The sequence below is a fragment of the Centroberyx affinis genome, unplaced genomic scaffold (genome assembly GCF_046629955.1).
Source record: "Centroberyx affinis isolate AG114_WGS23_722 - 3 ecotype Tasmania unplaced genomic scaffold, CSIRO-AGI_Caff_v1 ptg004383l_1, whole genome shotgun sequence".
Lineage (NCBI taxonomy): Eukaryota > Metazoa > Chordata > Actinopteri > Beryciformes > Berycidae > Centroberyx > Centroberyx affinis.
This window is the reverse complement of record NW_027282074.1, coordinates 189,047-212,051: the sequence shown is the minus strand read 5'-3', so window position 1 is coordinate 212,051 and position 23,005 is coordinate 189,047. Positions and strand designations below refer to the sequence as shown.

General features: G+C 39.6%; 1 protein-coding gene across 2 annotated transcripts in view; it reads right to left on the bottom strand.

Moving 5' to 3' along the window:
* LOC139664855 (heterogeneous nuclear ribonucleoprotein L-like) overlaps nucleotides 1-23,005 on the bottom strand; it is a 73,310-nt gene that overhangs the window by 34,749 nt on the left and 15,556 nt on the right. Inside the window, exons 2-4 of one of the 2 annotated variants that reach the window (XM_071543830.1) lie at nucleotides 8,374-8,516; nucleotides 3,631-3,740; nucleotides 3,372-3,499 (exon numbers count right to left, since the gene is read on the bottom strand). In XM_071543830.1, coding sequence (XP_071399931.1) covers nucleotides 3,372-3,499; nucleotides 3,631-3,740; nucleotides 8,374-8,516 — 381 coding nt within the window. The remainder of the gene's footprint in view (nucleotides 1-3,371; nucleotides 3,500-3,630; nucleotides 3,741-8,373; nucleotides 8,517-23,005) is intronic. The other variant, XM_071543831.1, reaches the window with a different exon arrangement.

Genomic DNA, 23,005 nt, shown 5'->3' with positions numbered 1-23,005 from the left:
GTCCACACAGATGTGGCTTTCACTGCTTTAGTCAATTTTATCCTCTGTAAACTGTAGGGTTTCAAATTATAGGTAGTCAGTCCTGTAGCATTTAGAGCAGCTGGGTCTATCGGGATGCTCTGTGAGCCAAAGGCACTGATGCACTTCCAAAGATAGTCTGAGTACTGTTCTTCAATCTTCCTTACTTGGATATCTTAAGGGTAACTTCAAGCCCTTTGTTTTGAAGGAATGGACATTTGCATCAAGATACTATAAGCTGCGGTTGAAGCTTTCCCTGTAATTTTTACATTCAACTTGTCTCTTGCCTTCCAAAATGTTTTTGGGGCCAGGTTGTAATAGTCTATAAGGTAAGCGAAGGTTTTGGTCAAACTTAAATGAACAGCTGAGCTTTTTATATAAGATTCTGATTACAGGGCTACGTTATAAAAGAGTGATCTCCAACAATATGCATATGATATACCCACTTTTCTCAATCAGTCATAAACTAGATTTTTCAGTGAGACATAAGCTGCAGGGAGAGACATGTAAAGAAGGAAAACAAAAGGCCAGTTTGAGTCAAGACTCAAAACGCAGCTTCAATTTGACTGCATGGAAATGTGTTACCTAATCTAACCTACCTCGCCTAATCTTACCCAACTGTCTCCTATTCACATCATAATTTTTGTATTTTTTGGTTTTGTCTATTTTATCTTGTTGTTTTTATCTCTTCTTCTGTAAAGCACTTTGTGCTGCATCCTTGCAGGAAATGTACTATATAAATAAAGTTTGATTTGATTTGATCTGAAAAGGTCAGTAGATAATAAGATGCTGCAGGCGTCTTCCTCTTACATATAATAACACAGTATGTATGAACACATCTCAACTTTGGTCCTCAAAACACACACACACACACACACACACACACACAACAGTATTTGTGTGCCGTTTGAAGCATAGCTCAGTGCATCTCATCAGCTAAATTCTGCTTCAGTGCTTCAATGCTTCAATCAATAATCAACACTTCAATCCCCTACCTGGTGTGGGCGTGTATATGTGTGTGTATGTGTAGATGGGGGTGGGGGGTGGGGGTGGGGGGGGGGGTGGGACTGTCTGAGTAGACTGGTAGACTTCTATACAGTACATCCAAGAGGGAGGGGGAGGAAACATAAGCATGGTTTCCTATGAAAACATTCAACAAACATTGTCAGTACATTAATAAATATATGGAATAGCATATATTGCAAACAAATAATGCATCCAGCCAGAATTATGATAAATCTAAGCAGCTCTGCAGCATGTTGACTGTAATACGCGGACAGAACACCTACAGTATGTGGTCCGTGTGGCAGGTTAAAAGTTTATAGAATAGAATAGAATATCACCAATCTTGATATATGACCAACGTTACCACTGAAGAACATGATATACGACCAACTCAGATGATGGAAACACATCTAATATCTAATAAATCTAGCCTGTCTGCGAGAGGGAGAGAGAGAGAGAGAGAGAGAGAGAGAGAGAAATAAATGAAATATTCCTTGGTACATACTGAATATTAAATGCTAGTAGAATATTGCCTCAATGTGCAGAGTCTGTAAGAGAAATAAGACTTCATAACTTATATACATATATACTTACTTAAGATCATATTAGTTAATTGGACAGGATCCCTGAATCATACATGGATATGTTATAGTAACTGTGCAATGATTTGTTAAAGGATAACGCTGGAGTTTTTTAATGCATTTCTTACCTTGCATACAAATCCTATGAAAATAACAAAATCAACAATGCGTTTGCTCTACTCCCGTCACTTTCTGACTTCCCACGTACCGTTTTTAGCCGTCAACCCGGAAGTCATTGGCTCCAATTGTAAGCTAAAACCCTTGAAATACAGCTCACAAAGACATAGTTTCCATTTTAAAAATCGCTAACTGTTACCACGAAAAGTCAGACTGTTGTAGTTATTACCAAATCAATTCAAATGGAAACAAATTCTTCATTACGCCAGGGACTATTTTCTGTGCTACGGAACTACTTTCCTGAGATGGAAAATGTGTTTACAGTCGGCTTATTATGTTGTTTGAGGAAAAAGTCGGCTGGCCCGGGGCATCGCGATGATGAAATATGCTGCAGAGCAACATTTTTTAATACAATGGAGTTCTATGGCTGCTGGGACATGGCTGTATTGGGCATCGGGTACATGGACGAGACTTGTTAGCAAAACAAATTCATTGCTGATTTTGTCATTTTCATAGGATTTGTTGATGGTAAGAAATTCAAAAACACCAGCCTTATCCTTTAAGACTATGTGGGCAAAAGTTTCAAAAGCCTGTATTGGGACAGCGATGTGGATAAAGGTGGATTTAGTAAACATTTTTTTGGCTTACAACTCCTCGGGCAAAGTTACCCTTCATTGTTGCCAGAATAACAGTCATTAAAATAAATACCACACACAGTCCAAAAAAAATCGTGGTAACACTTTAGATTAGGGAACACATATTAACTATTAATAAGTTGCTTATTCCCATACATATTACTAGTGTTTTGGGCCATTATTAGTCCATTATTAGACCTTATTCTGCACTATTGTATTCTACAAGAATACCCCATTAACTATGGGTTTTTCCATCAATAGCATCCTAATTAGTGCTTATAGCAGTCAGTAAAGAAGTTGTTGCACATGAATTGGGCTCTTAGTCTGCTTTGCTCAGTATGAGGCTTAAAAGGTGTTGTAACATTGTCAGCATGACCAGCTCTAAACTAACAGCCAAATTATACCAATTAGATGATTGGGGGAGTTTCAATGAAAAGTGATCTAGGATTATGCGAAAATTCATAGCTAAGGTTTAATAATCAAACTTTTAATTCTTTTCATTAACTTTATATAAGTAAAATATCAGCACGATACAAAAGATATATAAACGTACTGTACACCTTGACAGAGGTTCCTTGTCATTGGTGTAAGGGAGTGAAGTGTCAGATGACTGACTGACCGACCTGACTGTGCCATCCCTGCCCACGGCACCGTGGGAAAATCAAATGAAAAATACTGTATGTACAATATAAGAATATACCAAAAATATGAAATATAAGCAGTATGAAAGTTATAAAACATATACAGTATATTATACATACTTGAAAAAAGATGCTTTAGGCTGTGTGTTGGCAGTTTCTGAAATGGCCATGGCTAATGCATGCTGCCTTAGGGAATTAAATAATAATAATAATAATAATAAAATATATTTCACGGTGGCATACAACATAATGTTGCAGTGGCATTTACAATAGGTTTTAGAGAGCAATCTACATAGAGTGTAAAATCTTACTGTATTGACTAGAAATTGCGTGTCTCCATGCATGTGGATGGTTGTGTGTGTGTGTGTTTTTACCGTAGTTATAGGGTAGAGAGGGTTCTGTATGGACAGCAGGAGGACCTTGTTGCCACTGTTGGGGTTGTCAGCGTTGGTCGGCCTGGTGATTCGCTTGGATGTGGAGTAGTTAAAATAGGCCTGCTGCCCTGATAGATGGATGAATGGATACAGATAGATAGATGTAAATCTTACCCATTTAATCAATGCTAGCAAAACGAATCAATGAAAAATAATCAATCAATCAATCCTCTTCACAATGAAAAACCTGTAATCAAACCTGCAATGTATACAGGTTCATTGGCTCCGCAGGATACACAGCGGTCAGCGCTCTCCACCGCTGAGAACTCCACCAGGGCCTGACGCTTGAACGGCATCATCATCACATAGCTGAAAGACACACACACACACATAAACACAGAAGAAACACACACACATACATTTCAATACGCCGGGAAACTCGAAATGTCACGTCCAGTGGAAAATCATGACATGAAGTAGCATCCAGATGTAGTGAGACAAGTGTAGCATTTAGCTAAGTTCCACTTCCATGTCAGGAATGTGCAGGTAGAACTACATATTTGCATTTAATGATAAAATAGTTTGCGTTTGGGTTTTTTTCTTTTTGCAAAAATCTCAGCAAACTGAAAAGACCTAGGGACATATAGTATAGTATGTATGTCCCTCAGTCAAATGTGCCCACTACCAGTCATGTCACGCTTATTTTTATTATTTATATTTACGAAATGAGCCTACTGTACTTTTGGAACATTGTTTAGTTACCTCCGCCAAGGAGGTTATGTTTTCGGTTTGTTTGTTTGTTTGTCTGTTAGCAGGATTACAGAAAAACTACTGGGCCGATTTTCATGAAACTTCGCGGAAGGGTGTAGCATGGGCCTAGGAAGAACCCATTAAATTTTGGAGTGGATCTGTATATTGGTTGTGCTTGTACATTTGCATATCATAGAAGACTGGACTATTGGCCTTGGCGGAGGTCTGCGCTCTCCAAGTGCCCTTCTAGTTGCAGTAACAAATTACGTCACTTTACTGAGACAGAGTTACAGCAACAGGTATTGAGTTCTACTCCCAGTCTGTCTTCCGACCAGTAGCTTAAAGTCTCTTCAGTAACGACTTGTGTTACAGGACTTTCACACCAAACGCGCAAGCACGGTCGGTTGGTCTGACGATCATTAGACTCTGGGGGCGACGGCCAATATTTTGGGGTTTCCGGTGAGGCCAGCAGACATCCGGGCCAAGACTTCCTCTTCCGTGCGCCGGTCATTGTTTACAGTCCAATTAGCAACTTGAGATGCGAGAATGGTGTTGGAGTTGAGAAACGACGTCTCATATGCAGATATCTGTTTACAGAGATTAGCCAAAATGTTGTCTGGACCTAAAACACCTACAAAAAGTATCGATGTTTGTGAATTGTGTGGAGAAACGTTCGACTCTCGCGTCTCAAGTTGCTAATCGGACTGTAAACAATGACCGGCGCACGGAAGACGAAGTCTTGGCCCGGATGTCCGCTGGCTACACCGGAAACCGAAGTCTAATCGTCATCAGACCGATAGACGATGGGTTCCGAGATTGGAGTTTTCAATGAAGGACCCGGCTGTGCTCTTCTAAACAGCTGCGCAACTGAAAGCAGCGTAAACCACCTTGATATTTCTCCAGGTTTTTGCGCCCAAAGTTCAACTTCATTGAACTTTGACCTCCAAAATACGCTGACCTCTACAAGCCTTGCAGGCATTCTGGGATTTATAGGAGGCAGAAGTTTTGTAGGCGTCACATTTCACTACAAAGACGAATGGAGTAGAAGTTAATTCTCTGTGTGTCGCTCTACCTCGTGTAAACTATGCACATTGTCACATCTGGTATGAAAGTCCGGTTACACTTTATGAATCTACACATGTATGTTTAGAGAATATAGTGCCGTATATATGCTAAGACACGACCAAACGCGTTACAAGTGGCGCCCGAACATCGGTCTTTGGACTTTTTCCTTCAACAAGCAAACTACGGATTTGGAGTTGGACCGAAGTGGCTACCGACTCATGCATTAGCGGCAGATACACTATGGTTCGGATCAAGCTAACTGCTAACGCTAGCTTAATTTTGTACACAGTTTCATGTCCCAGCGTGCCAGCGTGGATTCTGAACTGAGCTGTCTCCCAGATGCACCGCCATGTCAATAAAAACTGAAAAAACTAAAACTATCTTGTCTATGTAAATTGTTGAATCTCCACTTGTGAATTAAATAAAATAAATTTGTAACGTGGTTAAATTCAGCCACGCAAATCGAATGAATTCTAATTCCACTACACTCACGCATTCATATAACGTATGTATCTACTCTGATGTTTATCAAACAACGCATACCTCTGCTAAGGCCCCGGGGTCCTGACCCCTAAGTTACGACTTGACTATGAGCACACCTCTGCAGAGAGGCAATGGCTGAGGACCCCAACCAACTTTGGCAGTTTTTATGAGCCTGGCAGCAAAGGCTTTTTTTTTTTGTCACTAATGCTTTTAAAGTATTGCCTTAGGCAGTTGTGGATAAAATGTAGGATGTCTTGGAACAACAGCTTACTTGCTCGAGTTTACATGCCTCCAGTTTCTTTGCTCTCAGTTTTTTTTTGCCACTGTCAGCATACAATACAGTGTGTTTCCATTCCAGAAGGAAGTTAACACCAAGAGTCAGCAGATCACTAAAGACTTCACAGGATTAGGATTCCATTCAGAGATGTTACAGACGACAGCAAGTTAAAAGCCAAGTTTAATCAGTCACATGCTCCTACTGATAAGAGTGGACAAAGAATAGAGAGCACAGATTTATATGGCTAACAGAGAAAGCTGCTAGTGACCCAAGTTGGTATCGCATTATGAAAATAAGATACATGTTTATATGTATACATTTCTATTAGGGACAATATGCTTATGCTCACAATACAATTCGATACATGATATGGGGTTCATGATTCAATACAACCACCAAATAAAAGTTCAATGAAAACAAAGTATGACTGTGCATAATTATGTTTATTTCTGAGCCTCAAATCTGTCTAGCAATGGTGTTGGCTTGCTAGAATGTAAACAACAATTTGAAAATGTCATCATAATTTGGATGAAGAGCTTGTAAAATTGTGATGGCCAAGGCGTTTCATTACTACAGCAGAATAAAATGGAGCTAATATCACAATTCATTTTTCTGACCCACAATACGTATTGTAACATTTTTGCATTATTTCCCATCCCTAATTTCTATGTATGCTGGCTGCACAATGGAGGGTGGTTAGCGAGCAAGTAGCAAACTTCTTAAAGTTGAGATTTTATTTAAGTGCTGCTTGGTGGTACTACCAGGTATGTGTTTTTGCTGATAGGCCACATTACAGTAAATTGCTAGATTTTTGAATGGAGTTTGGCTCCACATTACTAAACTCAATTCAAAGTATGACCATATACACATTGTTCTGACTAGTAGTAAATAAAGGAAATCAAAGACTTTAATACTGTTTTTAATGTATTTTGAAGTAAAGTAATTGTTAATTTAGACATGGATTGTGCCACTCAGTGTGATGTAACATGTAAGGAACTGCCTTACATGGGCATGTTGGCATGAAAATCGGGAGTCCCTGAAGAGAACACCATAAACTGTTCAGATCACGGACAATCCCATGATATTGTATAAAGAAGCACATCTATCACAATCAAGCATGTGGAAAAATGGCAATGATAGACAGAAAAATGGCCACCACAGCTAATCGGTAATGGCTCCAAGTCTAAAAATATCCAGGGCATCAAACTGTAGACCAATTTACAGTACTATTTCTGGCCTGTTTGGCCTGGACAATACAGCACTCACATTTCATCTTCAGCGATTAATGGGAATCACGCAAGGCAAATTTAGAAGGAATTCACAATTGAATTAAAGATTGCAATGTCAAATATTTCTCTGAATTAAAGTTGATTCGCCCATAAATACACACACATCCATGCACACACACTTTGTTACGTTTAAATGATTTCCAGACAAATCCATTGGGTGACTTTAATAAATAAAAGAGACAGCAAACAGCATAAAAAGAATATTTGCATTATTTCTCCTCCATTGCGTTTTTGTTCCTTTTGGTATGTGTGTGTGTGTGTGTGTGTGTGTGCGTGTGTGTGTATCACAGTATGCTGTTTCTTGCAGCTCTCTTCAGGTGGATGAGATGTTAATGAATATTGCATCATCCAAGCAGCCTGAGTGTGTGTGTGTGTGTCTATGTTGATGAATACTGCACCACCCAAAGTGTGTAAATAATAGAGAGGAACAGGTTTACAGTGGAAACTGCAGTATCACAAGATGTTAACTTAAATGACTTAACTACATAACTGTAGATATCTTTTATTATGCCCTTGTGGTCAGGTGGGAAAACGCTCAGATCATTAAAAGTTAGAGTCAGTGATAAGAGTGTAATTAGACGTGGTGATTCTACTCTGGATATACAATAAGGTGTACCTCTTTTGCATTTAACATCCTTTTTTCCAGGGATTTTTTTTTTGCAGTTATAATCCTCATTTCAGGAGCATTTTATGAACATTTGGAGGCATTTTTGCCCCTTGCCCCCCTTGTTTCCTACAATACACACAAATGCATGTACAATCTCTGTATGGAAAGCTCTTTTATCAACTATTCCCTAAAATGCACTAAAAACTACCCCCTAGTGCTTATTTTTTGCTCACTAGTCACTACAAATTAATCACCAGTACTTATTTTTTGCTCACTAGTCACTACTCTGAGTTACTAGTTGCTATTGTCATTATACTAGTTTCAATATATGAGTTTACTAGCCACTGTTAACTGATGACAAAAGTGAGCAAAAAAGAAGTATACTGTACATTTTTAGTCACAACTGCATTTTAAGGAATAATTGATACAAGAGCATGCCATAATGCATAGTGCAGATCTCACCAATGCACACAGACACAGTTGTCCATGCGCGTGCACACACACACACACACACAGTGGTTGTTGTCTCACCATATGGGTCCAAACTTCTCCAGGGCATCCACCAGGTCAGCCTCCACCACAGCCTCACACAGACCCCTGACATGGACCACAGGACTGGGAGAGATACGATGGGAGTCTTCCCCATTATCCTGCAACACACACACACACATCAACTATTCAGTTACCTCCAACAAACAACATCAACAAACAACATTTACATCATGTGACACTAAAGGCTCATTCACCTTCCACAGTCCACTACTGTCTGCATTTCTGACTGATCTGAATGGCACACTATCCAGATGCGTCCGAAGACATGCAGATCAGGGGGAATTGGAGACTTTAAACTGCACATAGGCCTGAATGTGAGTGTGAGTGTGTTTGATATAATATGGTATATGGTGTAGTATGTGTATGTATATGATGTATGTATGATGGTGGTATATAATGATGTAGTATGGTTTATGATGTGTATATGATATGGCATGTAAAGCCCTTTGAGACATGCTGGTGATAAAGGGCTATATAAATACATGTGACTTGACCTGTCCATTAAAATGTATATTTCTAGTAACTATAAAGACACAAAAACAATACCGTCAGTAAAAGCATGGCAGGTATGGCTTGTGCATCTCAGACAGACAAAGAATCCCTCATATTACAATAAACTAAAACCAGACACATACTGTATACGCACTCATCACTGAGAGACTGACCACAAGATGAAAAAAATAAGTCAGGTCAAGTTTATTTGTATAGCCCTTAATCAATTTTACACTCTCAAAGGGCATCACAACGCCCACATTACGAAAACAATAAATGACAATGACACCCCCCTATCTAAGACCTCACTAAATGATAAAAAATGATGGTTAATGGGGGTTTTACAGCTTCAGTAGTGGTACTTTGAAAAGACAAGTGGAGAAAGTGCTCTTCGATTAATGCAGAAATGTATTGACTATTAAATAAGATCTAATGGAGGGAAAGCTGCTTGGATGACTTGGATGAAGAACTGGTCCCCACTGACTTCAGTTGTTTTGGAGAAGGCTGCTATGGAGTTGTGCTGGCAACCTCCCTGTGTGTTATATGGACAAACTTCACCTGAGTTTCAACTGGCATGAGGGGGAGGAGATGATGACACAATTTTCATTTTTGGGTGAACTATTCCTTTAAGCCAGTTGACATCTGTCAGCGGAGTGGGGCTTTAAATGAGGGACAGGTGCACTGTGGTTAAGAAGAATTTTCGTGTGTATGAAACTAAGCCTGCGGGGGTGAAAAACACGCCTGAAAAGATCTCGGGTTCAGGCTCAAGTAATGGGCTCAAGTATGAAAACGCCCTCAGACTCTCCAAGAAATGACATTAATTTATGTGGGATTTTTATGGCCTAATTAATTCTGTACTGGGGCTTTAAGTTGCTTAAAATGAAGCCTTGGTGTCAATTGAGTTGTTCTGAGTTTCTTCTAAAAGCAGTCATTCAGCAGTGAAACAGAGCGGGAGTGGAGAGAGGGAAACAGGGGGGTGGAGGAGAGAAGTGTAAATTTGAATAATTTAGCTTTCTCCAGCTAATGGCTTGCTAACAGACGTCTGAGCTTCCACGGTACAACACGGCTCCAGACCGCCATTACACCAGGACCAAAGAAAGAAAAGGAAATCAGGCTGTTAACCCGGTGGGACGCTGACTGGACTCTTTCCATATTTAGCATGCAATGGAAAAGCCATTGGAATACAGCACAGTTCCTATTGGCTGAAATTACAGAGGAACAGAAACAAAAGAAAGGGTTTATGTTCCCATGTTTAGCCTGCAAAGAAAAACATCAGATTTGGGTAATGTTCGGAGTTACCATCACTCAATATAGGATTCAATTGCTCCTTGCCGCCATAGCTTAACAATAGAATTACTGAATTATTTAACTGCACAACACCGACTTTGTGTTTACCTCTGTCCTGCTTTGAAGCCACGATTAGTAATTTATTTGGGTATATAAATTATGGATATGAAACTCTTTCCTACACGAGTTTTAGCTTCTTTAATGAGTCTAGCCAGAAGAAAGCTCTAAGGTTTCGTACAAACTTACAGGCTTAAAAGGGTTTAATCTTAGAAACGCATTAGTTGAGTGGTTTTCCACTGACCTCACACATTCACAAGGCACCAAGCAGGATTTAATTGCTGAGATGAAAACTTTGTACATGTTTCCCAAAATATAGCAAACACATTTAATAGTGCAAAGATAAACAAGAAATGTAAAGTTCAAGCTCAAGCTCACTATTGAGTACCGCAGACACTCTAAGTCCCAAGTCTAACTCCCTATCGGAGTGTTATAGGAATATTATAGGACTATAGTGATTGTGGGGCACCGTCACAGCAATAAAAAAAGAAATGGCTTGACATGAAATTAGATGCAAAAAGCAAGGCGATCCATGACTGCAACAGGAGGGGGCCCACGAGGAAGTCTCCACACAGTGATGAAAGAATACCTGCCACAATTGGCGATGAGGACAGCGACTTGCATAAGAACTAGGGCTGGGCGATATGGACCAAAAATCATATCTCGGTATTTTTAGGCTGAATGACGATACACGATATATATCTCGGTATTTTCTACGAAGTGGGCTACATGTTCAGTTGTAAGTAGGGCTGGGCGATATGGACAAAATCAAATATCACAATATTTTTGACCAAATACCTCGATATCGATATTGACAAAATTGTAGGGATGACTATTGGTTTGCTTTCACAAAATATTTACACAATGAGATTTTTGATAAATAATCATCAGTAATGTGGATATAATGACTAAGTGGGTAAAGGCAAATAATAGAACAGCTAGAACAGTCTGGTAAGTTCAGAAAATGACATCACATTACTGTAATGCAGCCTTTAAAACCAGGAAAAGACACTTATGCCATATCACGATATTACGATATCCAAAATATAAGACGATATCTAGTCTCATATCGCCCAGCCCTAATAAGAACCTCAACCTGTAAGACTAATAGTAAGACTAACCCTAAAACCATTTCTCTCTTTCAAATTTAGATTCACTTGCACTTACCCACATTAACGTTATCAACTGGAGTAAAATAGCCTAGAAATCTGATTTATCTCCCTCTGTAATGTATTTCCCCCAATACCTTGCCTTTGTCTCACCTGAGTGTTTGTCAAATAGCCTGGGACACCAGAGGAATCACCGTCTCTGCCACTTTCTTATTGGCTTAAATTCACCTGTGGTTTTGGCCGCTTGGGCAGCACTGTCAAAGCGATCAAGGACCAACAGAAATGTAGTTTTTTTTCCTAGACAAGTTGGAATCTGAGTGAGTTAACCCCCTGTGTGGAGCGGATTCAATGAGTTTGCAGGAACTCATATTGAATTTAGGGCTGGACGATAATTCAATATTATCATTTATCGTCTTTCAGTGGGATTATATTGTGATGATATGGTGATTTTGGGATATCGAGACGCACAATTCTGCTGTCTGAACTGATGTGAATACGTGATTTGGCTTATGTGAGCCATATTGCATATATATCGATATAAAAAAAAAATCCTTATGATTATCGTGATATTGATTTCAATCATGTCGTCCAGCCCTACTTGAATTTATATCAAATTGGTGATAGGGATGATTTTAGGTCATCAGCAAAGTGGTCAGGACACGTCCCCACGTGAATTTATGCCCATGGGTTATTAATTAATTAATCATCCCTGTCAATTGTCAGTACCGTTGTATTAATCAAATCAAACAGGCAGGTAGTAGCCATAAGTGACACTGTACTCCTGTGCTGGGCAACTTATACATATATCTGACAACTAAAAAATGTCAAATTACTGTCTAGCACACAATGTTAAAATAGTTTGGAAAAGTTTGGAGCATTTTGCAGTATTCTAAGTTTGGGTTTACACTTTAGACTGTACTAATTTCATTTACGAAGATGGATAATGTGAAAATGACAAAATGAATGACGTTTCTGCCTACAAGTTAAATTCCCTCGAACACATTGTTTTATCACTCACACTGGGTTGAAAATAAGACAGAATGTCTAGTTTCTTCTTTCCTTGCACACAATTTGGCAGCTCCACAGCTCAGATTAAACTGTCTGTACCTGTCATTTGAATGTGTTTTTTTGTTTTTAAGCACTGTGATTGGCCCGAAGGTCCAAACACCGCCCAGTCAGCAAACTTTGGTGTTAAAACCAAAGCGCCCAAAAACGTTGTACAACAACCAGAGACTGAAGAAAGACTGTTTTCAAATTCACTTCCAGATCGCTGTTCCGGTGCGTTCCGGCCCAGTGACACCCCTGCCTACACCCACACCACAACCATCTTTTTTAGGTATCTAACTTTTCTAGTTTGGTTGTTACATATTGAGACATTATGTGTGCATAGCCAGTTCTTCAATGGACCACGAAGATGGCGCCAGACATGGTTGCTGGGAGATTTCTGACAGAACTGAAAACCAGTTTGAAAGGCATAATAGTTGCAGCTAATGTCACCAGGCAGCAACTACACTTGCAGCCAGTCTGCAGAATTTAGTTACTTGGCAACACAATTTACTTCCATGGAGGTTTTAGATAGTTCCAGACCCCTCAGTGTTACAGCTTTTGTAGAAAAAATACACTGATCACCAGTAGGAAGTTACTGTTGATTGAAGACTAAAGGGGTTGGCAAAAGCCCTTATTGTAACATAAGAACGCTTTTTACTAAATCAGTTATGAATATAGACCATTCAAAATGAGAGAAAAATAGGAAAAGAGAGAGACAAACAGAGGTGAAAAGGAGAAAATGAGAGACAGAGATGGATAGAAGATAGATGGAGAGAGACTGGACTCAATATTATTGACAAATGTGTTTTACTATCCACAAACATGCATATTCAAATTAAGTCAAAGAAGGTTGTAAGGTATGAGACAAGCATCCTCATCTTTTTTTAATCTCACTTTTGGCAGGTCAAGTGAGGTGGTTTTATATTGATTTTAGATCAGTTTTTGTTGTTTGTGATCCTTTCTGATGATAAATGCCATTTATCTAAACAGGACCTTGGCACATATATTGGAAGTAAGCATGTTCAGTTATTTATCTGTTACAATAACACCTAAAGTACTCAAATTACTTTTCTCCATCTTACTTTGGTTATTACATTTTACCATCATTAATTAGGCTACATGTTTTCCAGTCACAAATATCAATATTGTGTTACTAACAGTGTTTTTAATTATACAAGCCAGTCTTACAGAATAGACACTGAATTTTTTGAATGTCTTTTCCTTGTGAGTACTTTATGACAACTATGAACATGCTGTTGCCTGTATGTATTTAATCCATGGGACTGAACTACACTGGAGTGTAAAGGTGAGTCACCTCACAACATTTGGCCATGACATAATTATTACAGCTCTCTGATCAAATACAGTCCTATGTAAACAGTCTATGAAGATAGGTTTGTATTATGCAAAGTTTTGCTAGTGAAATTTTTTTTTTATCATTGGGAAGATTGTTTTTTTTTGTGTCACAGCAACACCAAGGTTTACTTGAGTTTGCAAGTAGTTATTAGTATCTAGACTCTGTCACAGCAACATTTCTGTATGCTTGATCTACCTAAACAGGCCCAGAAACACACCTGGTTGGAAATAGACTCAATGCCATTTACATAGATAATAGACATGATCAGTAACTCAAGCAGGTTAACTCAAATTGGACAAAAGATACTAAAGGACTAAAGATACATTTTTAGTAAAAGAAATTAGAACAACCATCAAAACCACAATATATTTATAACTTTAGTACAGTTCATAGTAAGTACATTGGCATAGTCTGTAAACCGAGAATTTCGAGATGTAAATATACAATAGTAAGGTGCATAGAACTGCATATGTAGCTAGTTAACTACAGCAATGTTAGCTTGCAAGCAACCTATTTAATTAGCAAAATATACAAAAAATAGAAACCATCCGTTAATGTTCTGAAGTCTTGCCTGTTCAAACTAAGTGTCGGCGGACTTGTAGGTTGAGTTTTATGTGATCTTAGTTTGTTGGATACTGCTAAAAACCTCCACTAACAGCAAATGCAGATTCAACACTTCACAAGCCAATTTTACATTTCAGACTGCTGACTGCAAAAAATCCATATGGAAATTGGAAACATATATATTTCGTTTCCCTATATAAAGTATGAGATATTTGTCGATCTGTTGTATCCATTTGTACAAATCATTGCAAATCAATACAATTTTACAAGACACAAATAGAGAGATATTTGTTTGTGGAGAGTAAAACACATTTGTGATGTGTGTCATCATTATACACACATTTGTCAATAATATTGAGTCCAATCTCTCTCCATAGATGGAGACATGGAAGCAAAGCACCAGACACACACATACAGTGCCAACAAGCCTATATCTGTCAGAATGAGGTCCATTAGAGACAGCACAGTCTTTATTAACAGTATATATAATGTCATCCATAATAGATCTTATATCATCACTCTATTAAACATCATAGTAAATAATCTTGCTCTTCTCTCTGCCCACCATGATGGTTTATTAACACACACACTCACACATGTGTGATATGCTTCCACTGTGTGTGGGTGTGGGTGTGTGTGTGTGTCAAAGAGACGATGAGCGTGTGTGTGTATGTGTGTGTCACAGAGAGAAGAGAGTGTATCCTCTCCTTTTTTTGTAGTCAAATCTCCACACTTCTCCCAATTATTCTTCTTTCGGTCATTTCCCATATAGATATCCTATCTCTTTTTCACTTTCTTCTCTTCCTTTCCTGTCTCAATATCTCATTCTCTCTTTCTGTTATTCATCCCTCCCCCCATCTTCCTTCTTTTTTGTCCTCTTCTCTCACATTGACATTCCTTTTAGTCTATTTATAGAGGCAGATGCTTCATCTGGGTATTTGGAGGGGAAAACCAGGGCAGGAGACTAACTTTTCCCTCTACTGACCAGGCTGGTGGACTCTGTATTGCATTCATTGTCACCATCTCTGCACATATGGTATCTCTAATATGCAGTTTTCAAAAAGGTGAACAACTAGTAATGCACATTTGTGAATGTGGATGTTCTGTTCGTGTTATCTACAGCTTAAAATTGAATATATTGACAACGTTTACACTTTTTTTTTACACCCAGACTACTTTAATACTCAATGCCTTATGCTCATTTCCAGTTTTTATTGTGCATTATTTTATTGTGCCAGGTGACATGATATCGGCAGATTGTGGTTTGGATATTAAGGAGAGTGTGTGAATGGTGTGCTGAGGTGAAGATCCCTGCATTCATAAAAGGATGTTAAGGCAGACAGAGTTATTGAAGTATAGATTTCTGTCCGTTGGGCTGTTTTGGAATGTCAATATGGTGGGAGAGGCAGAAACACAGCTTTGCTCATGACAGTATTACAAGAAAAAATAATAAACAGACTATACAGTATAAATTAAATAAGGAACCGGCCTGGAAGAAACCTACAATCATCCCAACGTTATACCAGGCTTTCTCCGTTTTGTCTTTAATTTGGTCTAGGGATGGGCATTTCAAGCAAAAATACCATTCGATATTCACTGGGAACTATTCGACCATTCTTCGAAGATCACCCCCCCCCCCCACCCACCCCCCCCACCCCCGCACGGACGGTGGGCTAGCCATATTGACTAGCTAACTACCAAGCTAGGCGGACGTTAGCACAGCACTAGCTAGCTAGTTTTAACGTTTTAACGTTAAAACGAGAGAAGGACCGGTTCGGGGCTAATCAAGCCATAGGTATTGCCCCGAACCGGTCCTTCTCTCGTTTTAACGTTAAAACGAGAGAAAGACCGGTTCGGGACTAATCAAGCCATAGCTATTTACTACTAGAGAGCTATGAAAATGTACTTTTTACTTTGTACTTTTTAAGACAAGACAATAGTCGCATAAACTATTTGATTTTTTGAAAATTCAAAAATCATGACCCATCCCTAATTTGGTCGTACCGTTGTTTCTGTGTTCGCTGATAATTTCTCCCAAACAAACGTAGGAATGACTCTGATTGGCTGAATGGATGGTGACCAATCCATCCGTCTAGAAAAAGGTCAATTGGGTTGAACTTTCTGTCTGTCCACACGGATGGAATAGGGACACGTCATCAACCCTGTCCGGACAACGGACAGCTCTCACTGAAAATGAATTGAAATGAATGGAGATGGACAGAAACAACGGATCAATGTGGCCGCAGCCTGACAGTTGGATGCAAAGGATGTGGAGGACACATGAGCGATAGCACACCTCAGAATCCATGTAGAGAGAGTGATCGGCAACATGTGCAACAAATGCACAATATTAACTGGAAGAATACCCATCAGTATGGTGCCATTGACATGTGACATTCTTGGACAAGGCTGTTACTGTGTACTGTGCGCTGTCAAATGTGCCCTAGTGTTGTTTGACAACCGAGAGAGCAGTGGAACCAAAGATGTTAACTGCTGTGTGACTCCTGTAGCTATTCATCAGTGAAACACTCTCCTCAAAGTGTATTTTTATATACTTTCCCGCACTGGCACCATAAGTGCTTGCCAATTGAGCAGCATTTAGTATGAGCAGCTAGCCAAATCAGACGTCCCCCTGTCCAAGGCCTAGCAGATTCAGATTCAGCACCCTGTCACCCTATGATACCCCACCCAATGAACCGGCCTGACTGGAGGAGGAGGTGAGCAGCATCGCGTTGAATGTAGGGCTGGGCGATATGGACCAAAAATCATATCTCGGTATTTTTAGGCTGAATGGCGATACACGATATATATCTCGGTATTTTCTACGAAGTGGGCTACATGTTCAGTTGTAAGTAGGGCTGGGTGATATGGACAAAATCAAATATCACAATATTTTTGACCAAATACCTCGATATCGATATTGACAATATTGTAGGGATGACTATTGGTGCTTTCACAAAATATTTACACAATGAGATTTTTGATAAATAATCATCAGTAATGTGGATATAATGACTAAGTGGGTAAAGGCAAATAATAGAACAGCTAGAACAGTCTGGTAAGTTCAGAAAATGACATCACTTTACTGTAATGCAGCCTTTAAAACCAGGAAAAGACACTTATGCCATATCACGATATTACGATATCCAAAATATAAGACGATATCTAGTCTCATATCACGATATCGATATAATATTGATATATCGCCCAGCCCTAGTTGAATGACGCTATTCTAGCCCTACTATCACACAACAAAAAAGACTTCCCTCTCTCTGTCTATTTCAAATATCAAACATAACTCAGGTAACTTTTAATATAGTTCCCCAAATTATTAGCAACTCTAAACCAAACCCAAAACACAGCAGTGCGCCAGAAGAACTAGAAGTAGTTTTCCCATTGTGTGATGTAAACAAAAATCGTTTGCATATGAGAAGAGGATTATGGTGGTTGTCTGAAAAATGACAGCTGAGGTAAGATTTATTGCTAACATAAAATTTTCACAATAATACAATTTTCATTTTCTTTTTTTAATTAGATACCACTCAATAAAAAACAATGTTGATTTGTACAAAATGATTTTTACCACTGTGATGTAGTTTGATAGTGTACAGGTACAGAGAATGGTGCCACAATGTGTGTGTATGTGTGTGTGTGTGTGTGTCTGTGTGTGTGTGTGTGTAGGCATGGGCAGATGGTAGCACAAGGTTAAAGTGGCATCATGATCCATCAGCGGATTCATTTTCCCTGAGCACTGCATTTTCTCTCTGCAGTGATAAAGAGGTGTGTGTGAGAGTGTGTGTGTGTGTTGGTATAAGGTGTGTGAGAATGGCCTAATGGTACTCACTCACTCAAATGCTGAGTAATTCTCTCTCTCTCTCTCTCTCTCTCACACACACACACACACACACACACACACAGGTGAGGCAGGTTAAATGAGTCTTTACCCCGCAGCAGTACTGCCACCTCTCTGTATTTCTCTGCCTCATACAGACAGTACAACTAGAAGTAGAAGAAGTCGCAATATCGATATCGAGGTATTTGGTCAAAAATATCGTGATATTTGATTTTGTCCATATCGCCCAGCCCTACCGGGTCCTTACTGAGGTTTAAATTTAATACAAGTTTAATACAGGTTTACTAGTCATAATTTCATGGTATAGCCACTGCACTGTTCATGTGCGTATGTACGTGTGCAGTATGTAAGCAGCGTCCTGTGAAGTGGGTGATTCAAATGGGCATACACTGCAAGCATGGCACGTGTGTGTGTGTGTGTGTGTGTGCGCGCGCATGTGTGTGTGTGTGCGTGCATGTTATTTATAGCCCCTGCTGACAGTAAGATGCAGTGGGGATGTAGAATGTAGGCCAGACTTAACAGAGTTGTGACTGCAGTACTTTCTCAGCAAACTAACTGATTGACCAGGCTTTCTGTGTGTATGTGTGTGTGTGTGTGTGTGTGTGTGTGTGTGTGTGTGTGTGTGTGTGTGAAGAGAGAGAGACAGACAGCAGTGTTTCCTAAAGGTTGGCAGTTTACTTCAGCATTTAAAGGACTATACCAGTGTTTTGCATGTTTGAGTCCATTTCCTACATTACTGCATTACTACCAACCATTTACCAGAGCTTTGAATTTTAGAATATCTACTTGATTTCCCTAATTTTTAAAAGTAATCATATGCAAATAAACTTGTGTGTTTTGCATGTGTGTGTGCAGAGATGGGCAGTATTTAATTGGTATTTGACCCGAGTGAAAAAAACAAAATGTAACTTACTGACTTTTGGGCATAGAATTCTTGCATTTGAAATACTTAAATTACTTTTTTAGAATATGTAAGACTGAATGAAATAGGGAGTTCCAATATTTAGATTTCCATAAGTTTTGAAATGCAGCCCTGTTTTGGGTCCTGTGTCACATGACTTGCTTGATGCATGTGCTAGCTAGAGTGACTACATGAGTCAAAATTAGCTGTACTCAAAAGCAACTATAAAGATAGAGATTCTATATATGGGTTTTGCTGCATTATGTAGTGCAAAAACTCTTTACTGTCACTGTGTGAGTGTGTCCATCCATTGGTATGTGTGTGTGTGTGTGTGTGTGTGTGTGTGTGTGTGTGTGTGCATGTGTGAGACTTGACAGGGTGAAGGGTTTTTGTTTGCACCGGGCTGTTCTTGTGTGTACTACCAGATAGAATCCTGCAGGTGCCACAGTGAGCCGGGCCTTAAGACCTCAATAAGTAATCTGGACATCAAACTTTCAACAGCACAACCTGAAGCCTGACCGATCAGATGTCTAGCACAGTGGTTCTCAACGTGGGGTCCGGGGACCACCAGGGGTCCTTGAGGGCATTCCAGGGGGTCCCCAGCAAACTGATGAATTGGTAAACTTCATTATTTCATTTACAAGAACAATTATAGAATGTAGAAGAATGGCTATTTTGATCATAGTTTCGCTGTTATCTCTCTACCTACAATACAGATAGTCATGGAATTCTGGACAAAATCATATCTAATATTCTCAGATTTGGGTCCGAGAGACATAATCTCATCAAATGGGGTCCGTGGCCCTAATGTGGACTAAATTAGGGGTCCTTGATATGAAAAAGGTTGAGAACCACTGGTCTAGCACACACACACACACACACACACACACACACTCGCACACATGCACACATACTTAGACAGGCTCTCTTTCTGTATGTCTCTCACAGTGGAATGTAGTGTGGTCTGTACAGATTTGAAGTTAAACCAGTTAACCAGGCCTCAGGCAAAACTGTTCATAAAAGTTCTTAAAATGACAACTGCATTTCACCCACTGAGCTGTCAAATATTTATGTGTGAATGTCCTACTAATGACCCCCATGGGCCACCGTAGGTGAAAAGAATTGAGTGGTTTGGATCAGAAAACTAGCCAGTATGCAGCCTGAAGCAGTAGAAAATGTCGGCACCACGCAGCCAACAGTAGACAAAAATGCCGACCAATACAAACCACTGCAGCAATAAAAAACCAAGAACAGAAAACCCAACAACAGAGGGGTGGTGGAAGATGGTCTGGTTAGGGACAGAGTCTGAAATCTGAGTCTGAAGTCTGAAAAAAAAATCAGATCATGGGGGGGGGGGGAATGTCCTCTGAAAAAATGTGTTTTCTTATCCTGTCTCATAAACACACACACACACACACACATACACACACACACTTCCCCATTAAAAAACTTTTTTGTAATGCATTACTTACCGTCAACAAATCCTGCCTATGAAAATAACAATCAGCAATGATTTTGTTTTGCCAACAAGTCTCGTCCATGTAGCCGGTGCCCAATGCAGCCATGTCCCAGCAGCCATAGAACTCCATTGTATTAAAAAACTATTAAAAACACGTCACAGAGCCATGCTGTTGCTCTGGCAGCATATTTCATCATCACCATGCACCGGGCCGGTTGACTTTTTCCTCAAACAACTTAATAAGCCGGCTGTAAACACGTTTGCGATCTCAGGAAAGTAGTTCCGTAGCACAGAAAATAGTCCCCGGCGTAATGAAGAATTTGTTCCCATTTGAATTTGATTTGGTAACAACTACAACAGCCTGACTTTTCGTGGTAACAGTTAGCGATTTTTAAAATGTAAACAATGTCTTTGTGAGCTGTATTTCAAGGTTTTAACTTACAGTTGGAGCCAATGACTTCCGGGTTGATGGCTAAAAACGGTACATGGGAAGTCAGAAAGTAACGGGAGTAGAGCAAACGCATTGTTGATTTTGTTATTACCTCCGCCATGGAGGTTATGTTTTCGGTGCCGTTTGTTTGTTTGTTTGTTTGTTTGTTTGTTTGTTTGTCAGCAGGATTACGGAAAAACTACTGGGCCAATTTTCATGAAACTTCGTGGAAGGGTGTAGCATGGGCCAAGGAAGAACCCATAAAATTTTGGAGTGGATCGGATCCGACTCACGAAATTTGCATATCATAGCAGACTGGACTATTGGCCTTGGTGGAGGTCTGCGCTCTCCGAGTGCCCTTCTAGTTTTCATAGGATTTGTTGATGGTAAGCAATGCATTAAAAAACACCAGTGTTATCCTTTAAGACAAATTTGCTAACCCAATGAATACACAAATAGAGGGCAGTTAGGAGGTTAGTCCATATATTGATGTCAATATCCTGCTACAATTCAACTGGTTACAGAAACTAGAGTAGAGGCAGGACAATACATAGCACAGTCATGAGATGAATTCAAAGCCACAATGTCACAAGCCCATGGCAAGCATCCTCAGGAATTTCAATTCAGTGTTAATTTGGGCCTCTTGATTTCCATTAGGAGCTCATTACCATCACTGTGCTCTACTGCTCTGATAGCTACACCTGTGCCATATTATGTAGACACACACACACACACACACACACTCACACACACAGAGTGTTGTCTGAAGAGTGGCATGAATGTTTAATGCAGATTTGCTATTATCTGCCGGAAGGCTTTGCTTTCCTTGCTCCCACATTCAGCTTGTGTCTGACACACACACACACACACACACACACACACACATACACGCCATAAATAATCACACAAAGAAGAGTCCTGTCTCTATTCAATAGTCCATCTTTCTGTCAGTTTCAGAGCAACATATCTGATCTGAGCCACTGCAAACTGTAGCATAACATCACATGACCATTATCTAGATACACACACACACACAAACACACACACACGCGCACACACACACGCAAACTACATTTTCTACTACATGTTTTTTTCTGTTTAAAAAAGAATCAATGTTGATCTTCAGATTCTTCTTCAGACCAACTGAGACTCTCTCTTTCTCTCAATTCAATTCAGTGACGCTTTATTATTATTAGAAATTAGCAAAAAGCAAAAGAAACTCAACATTAAATGCCTGAGATAAAGAGTGAGAGCTATAAAAGGAAAGTGAACAAGGTGACGAGATCAATGACAAGATACCAGCAGAGAACAGGAACTCTCTCTCTCTCTCTCTCTTTAGAAATACAAGTAGAAATAACCGCCTTGTGGTTGTATGCCTCCGCCAATAAACTTTGTTTTATCATTGCAAGGACAGTCTTTATTTATTGAGCATATATAATTAATGTGATTATTAGGTCAACTTAAAGGATTTTGGTGTCTGCAAAAGTAAGTGACAGCACTTCCACCGTTTTTGTAGAATGACCCAAGATCGTTTTCTCAGCTACAGTGGTAAGCATTATGATGTCACAGTGAAGTTGACCTTTGAACTTTTGAATATAAAATTTTATCCTATTAGACATTTGTGTGAAATTTTGTCATAATTAGCGTATGAATTCTTGAGTTATGGCCAAAAACGTCTTTTGTGAGGTCACAGTGACCTTTGACCTTTGACCACCAAATTCTAATCAGTTCATCCTTGAGTCCGAGTGGACGTTTGTGCCAGATGTAATGAAATTCCCTCCAGGCGTTCCTGAGATATCGCGTTCATGAGAATGGGACAGACGTGAGGTCACAGTGACCTTGACCTTTGACCTTTGACCACCAAAATCTAATCAGTTCATCCTTGAGTCCAAGTGGACGTTTGTGCCAAATTTGAAGAAATTCCCTCAAATTCCCTCGTTCCTGAGATATCGCGTTCACGAGAATGGGACGGACGTACGGACGGACAACCTGAAAACATAATGCCTCCGGCCACTGAGAAACTGAAACTGAAAAACTGAACAGTTGGTTGCTGTT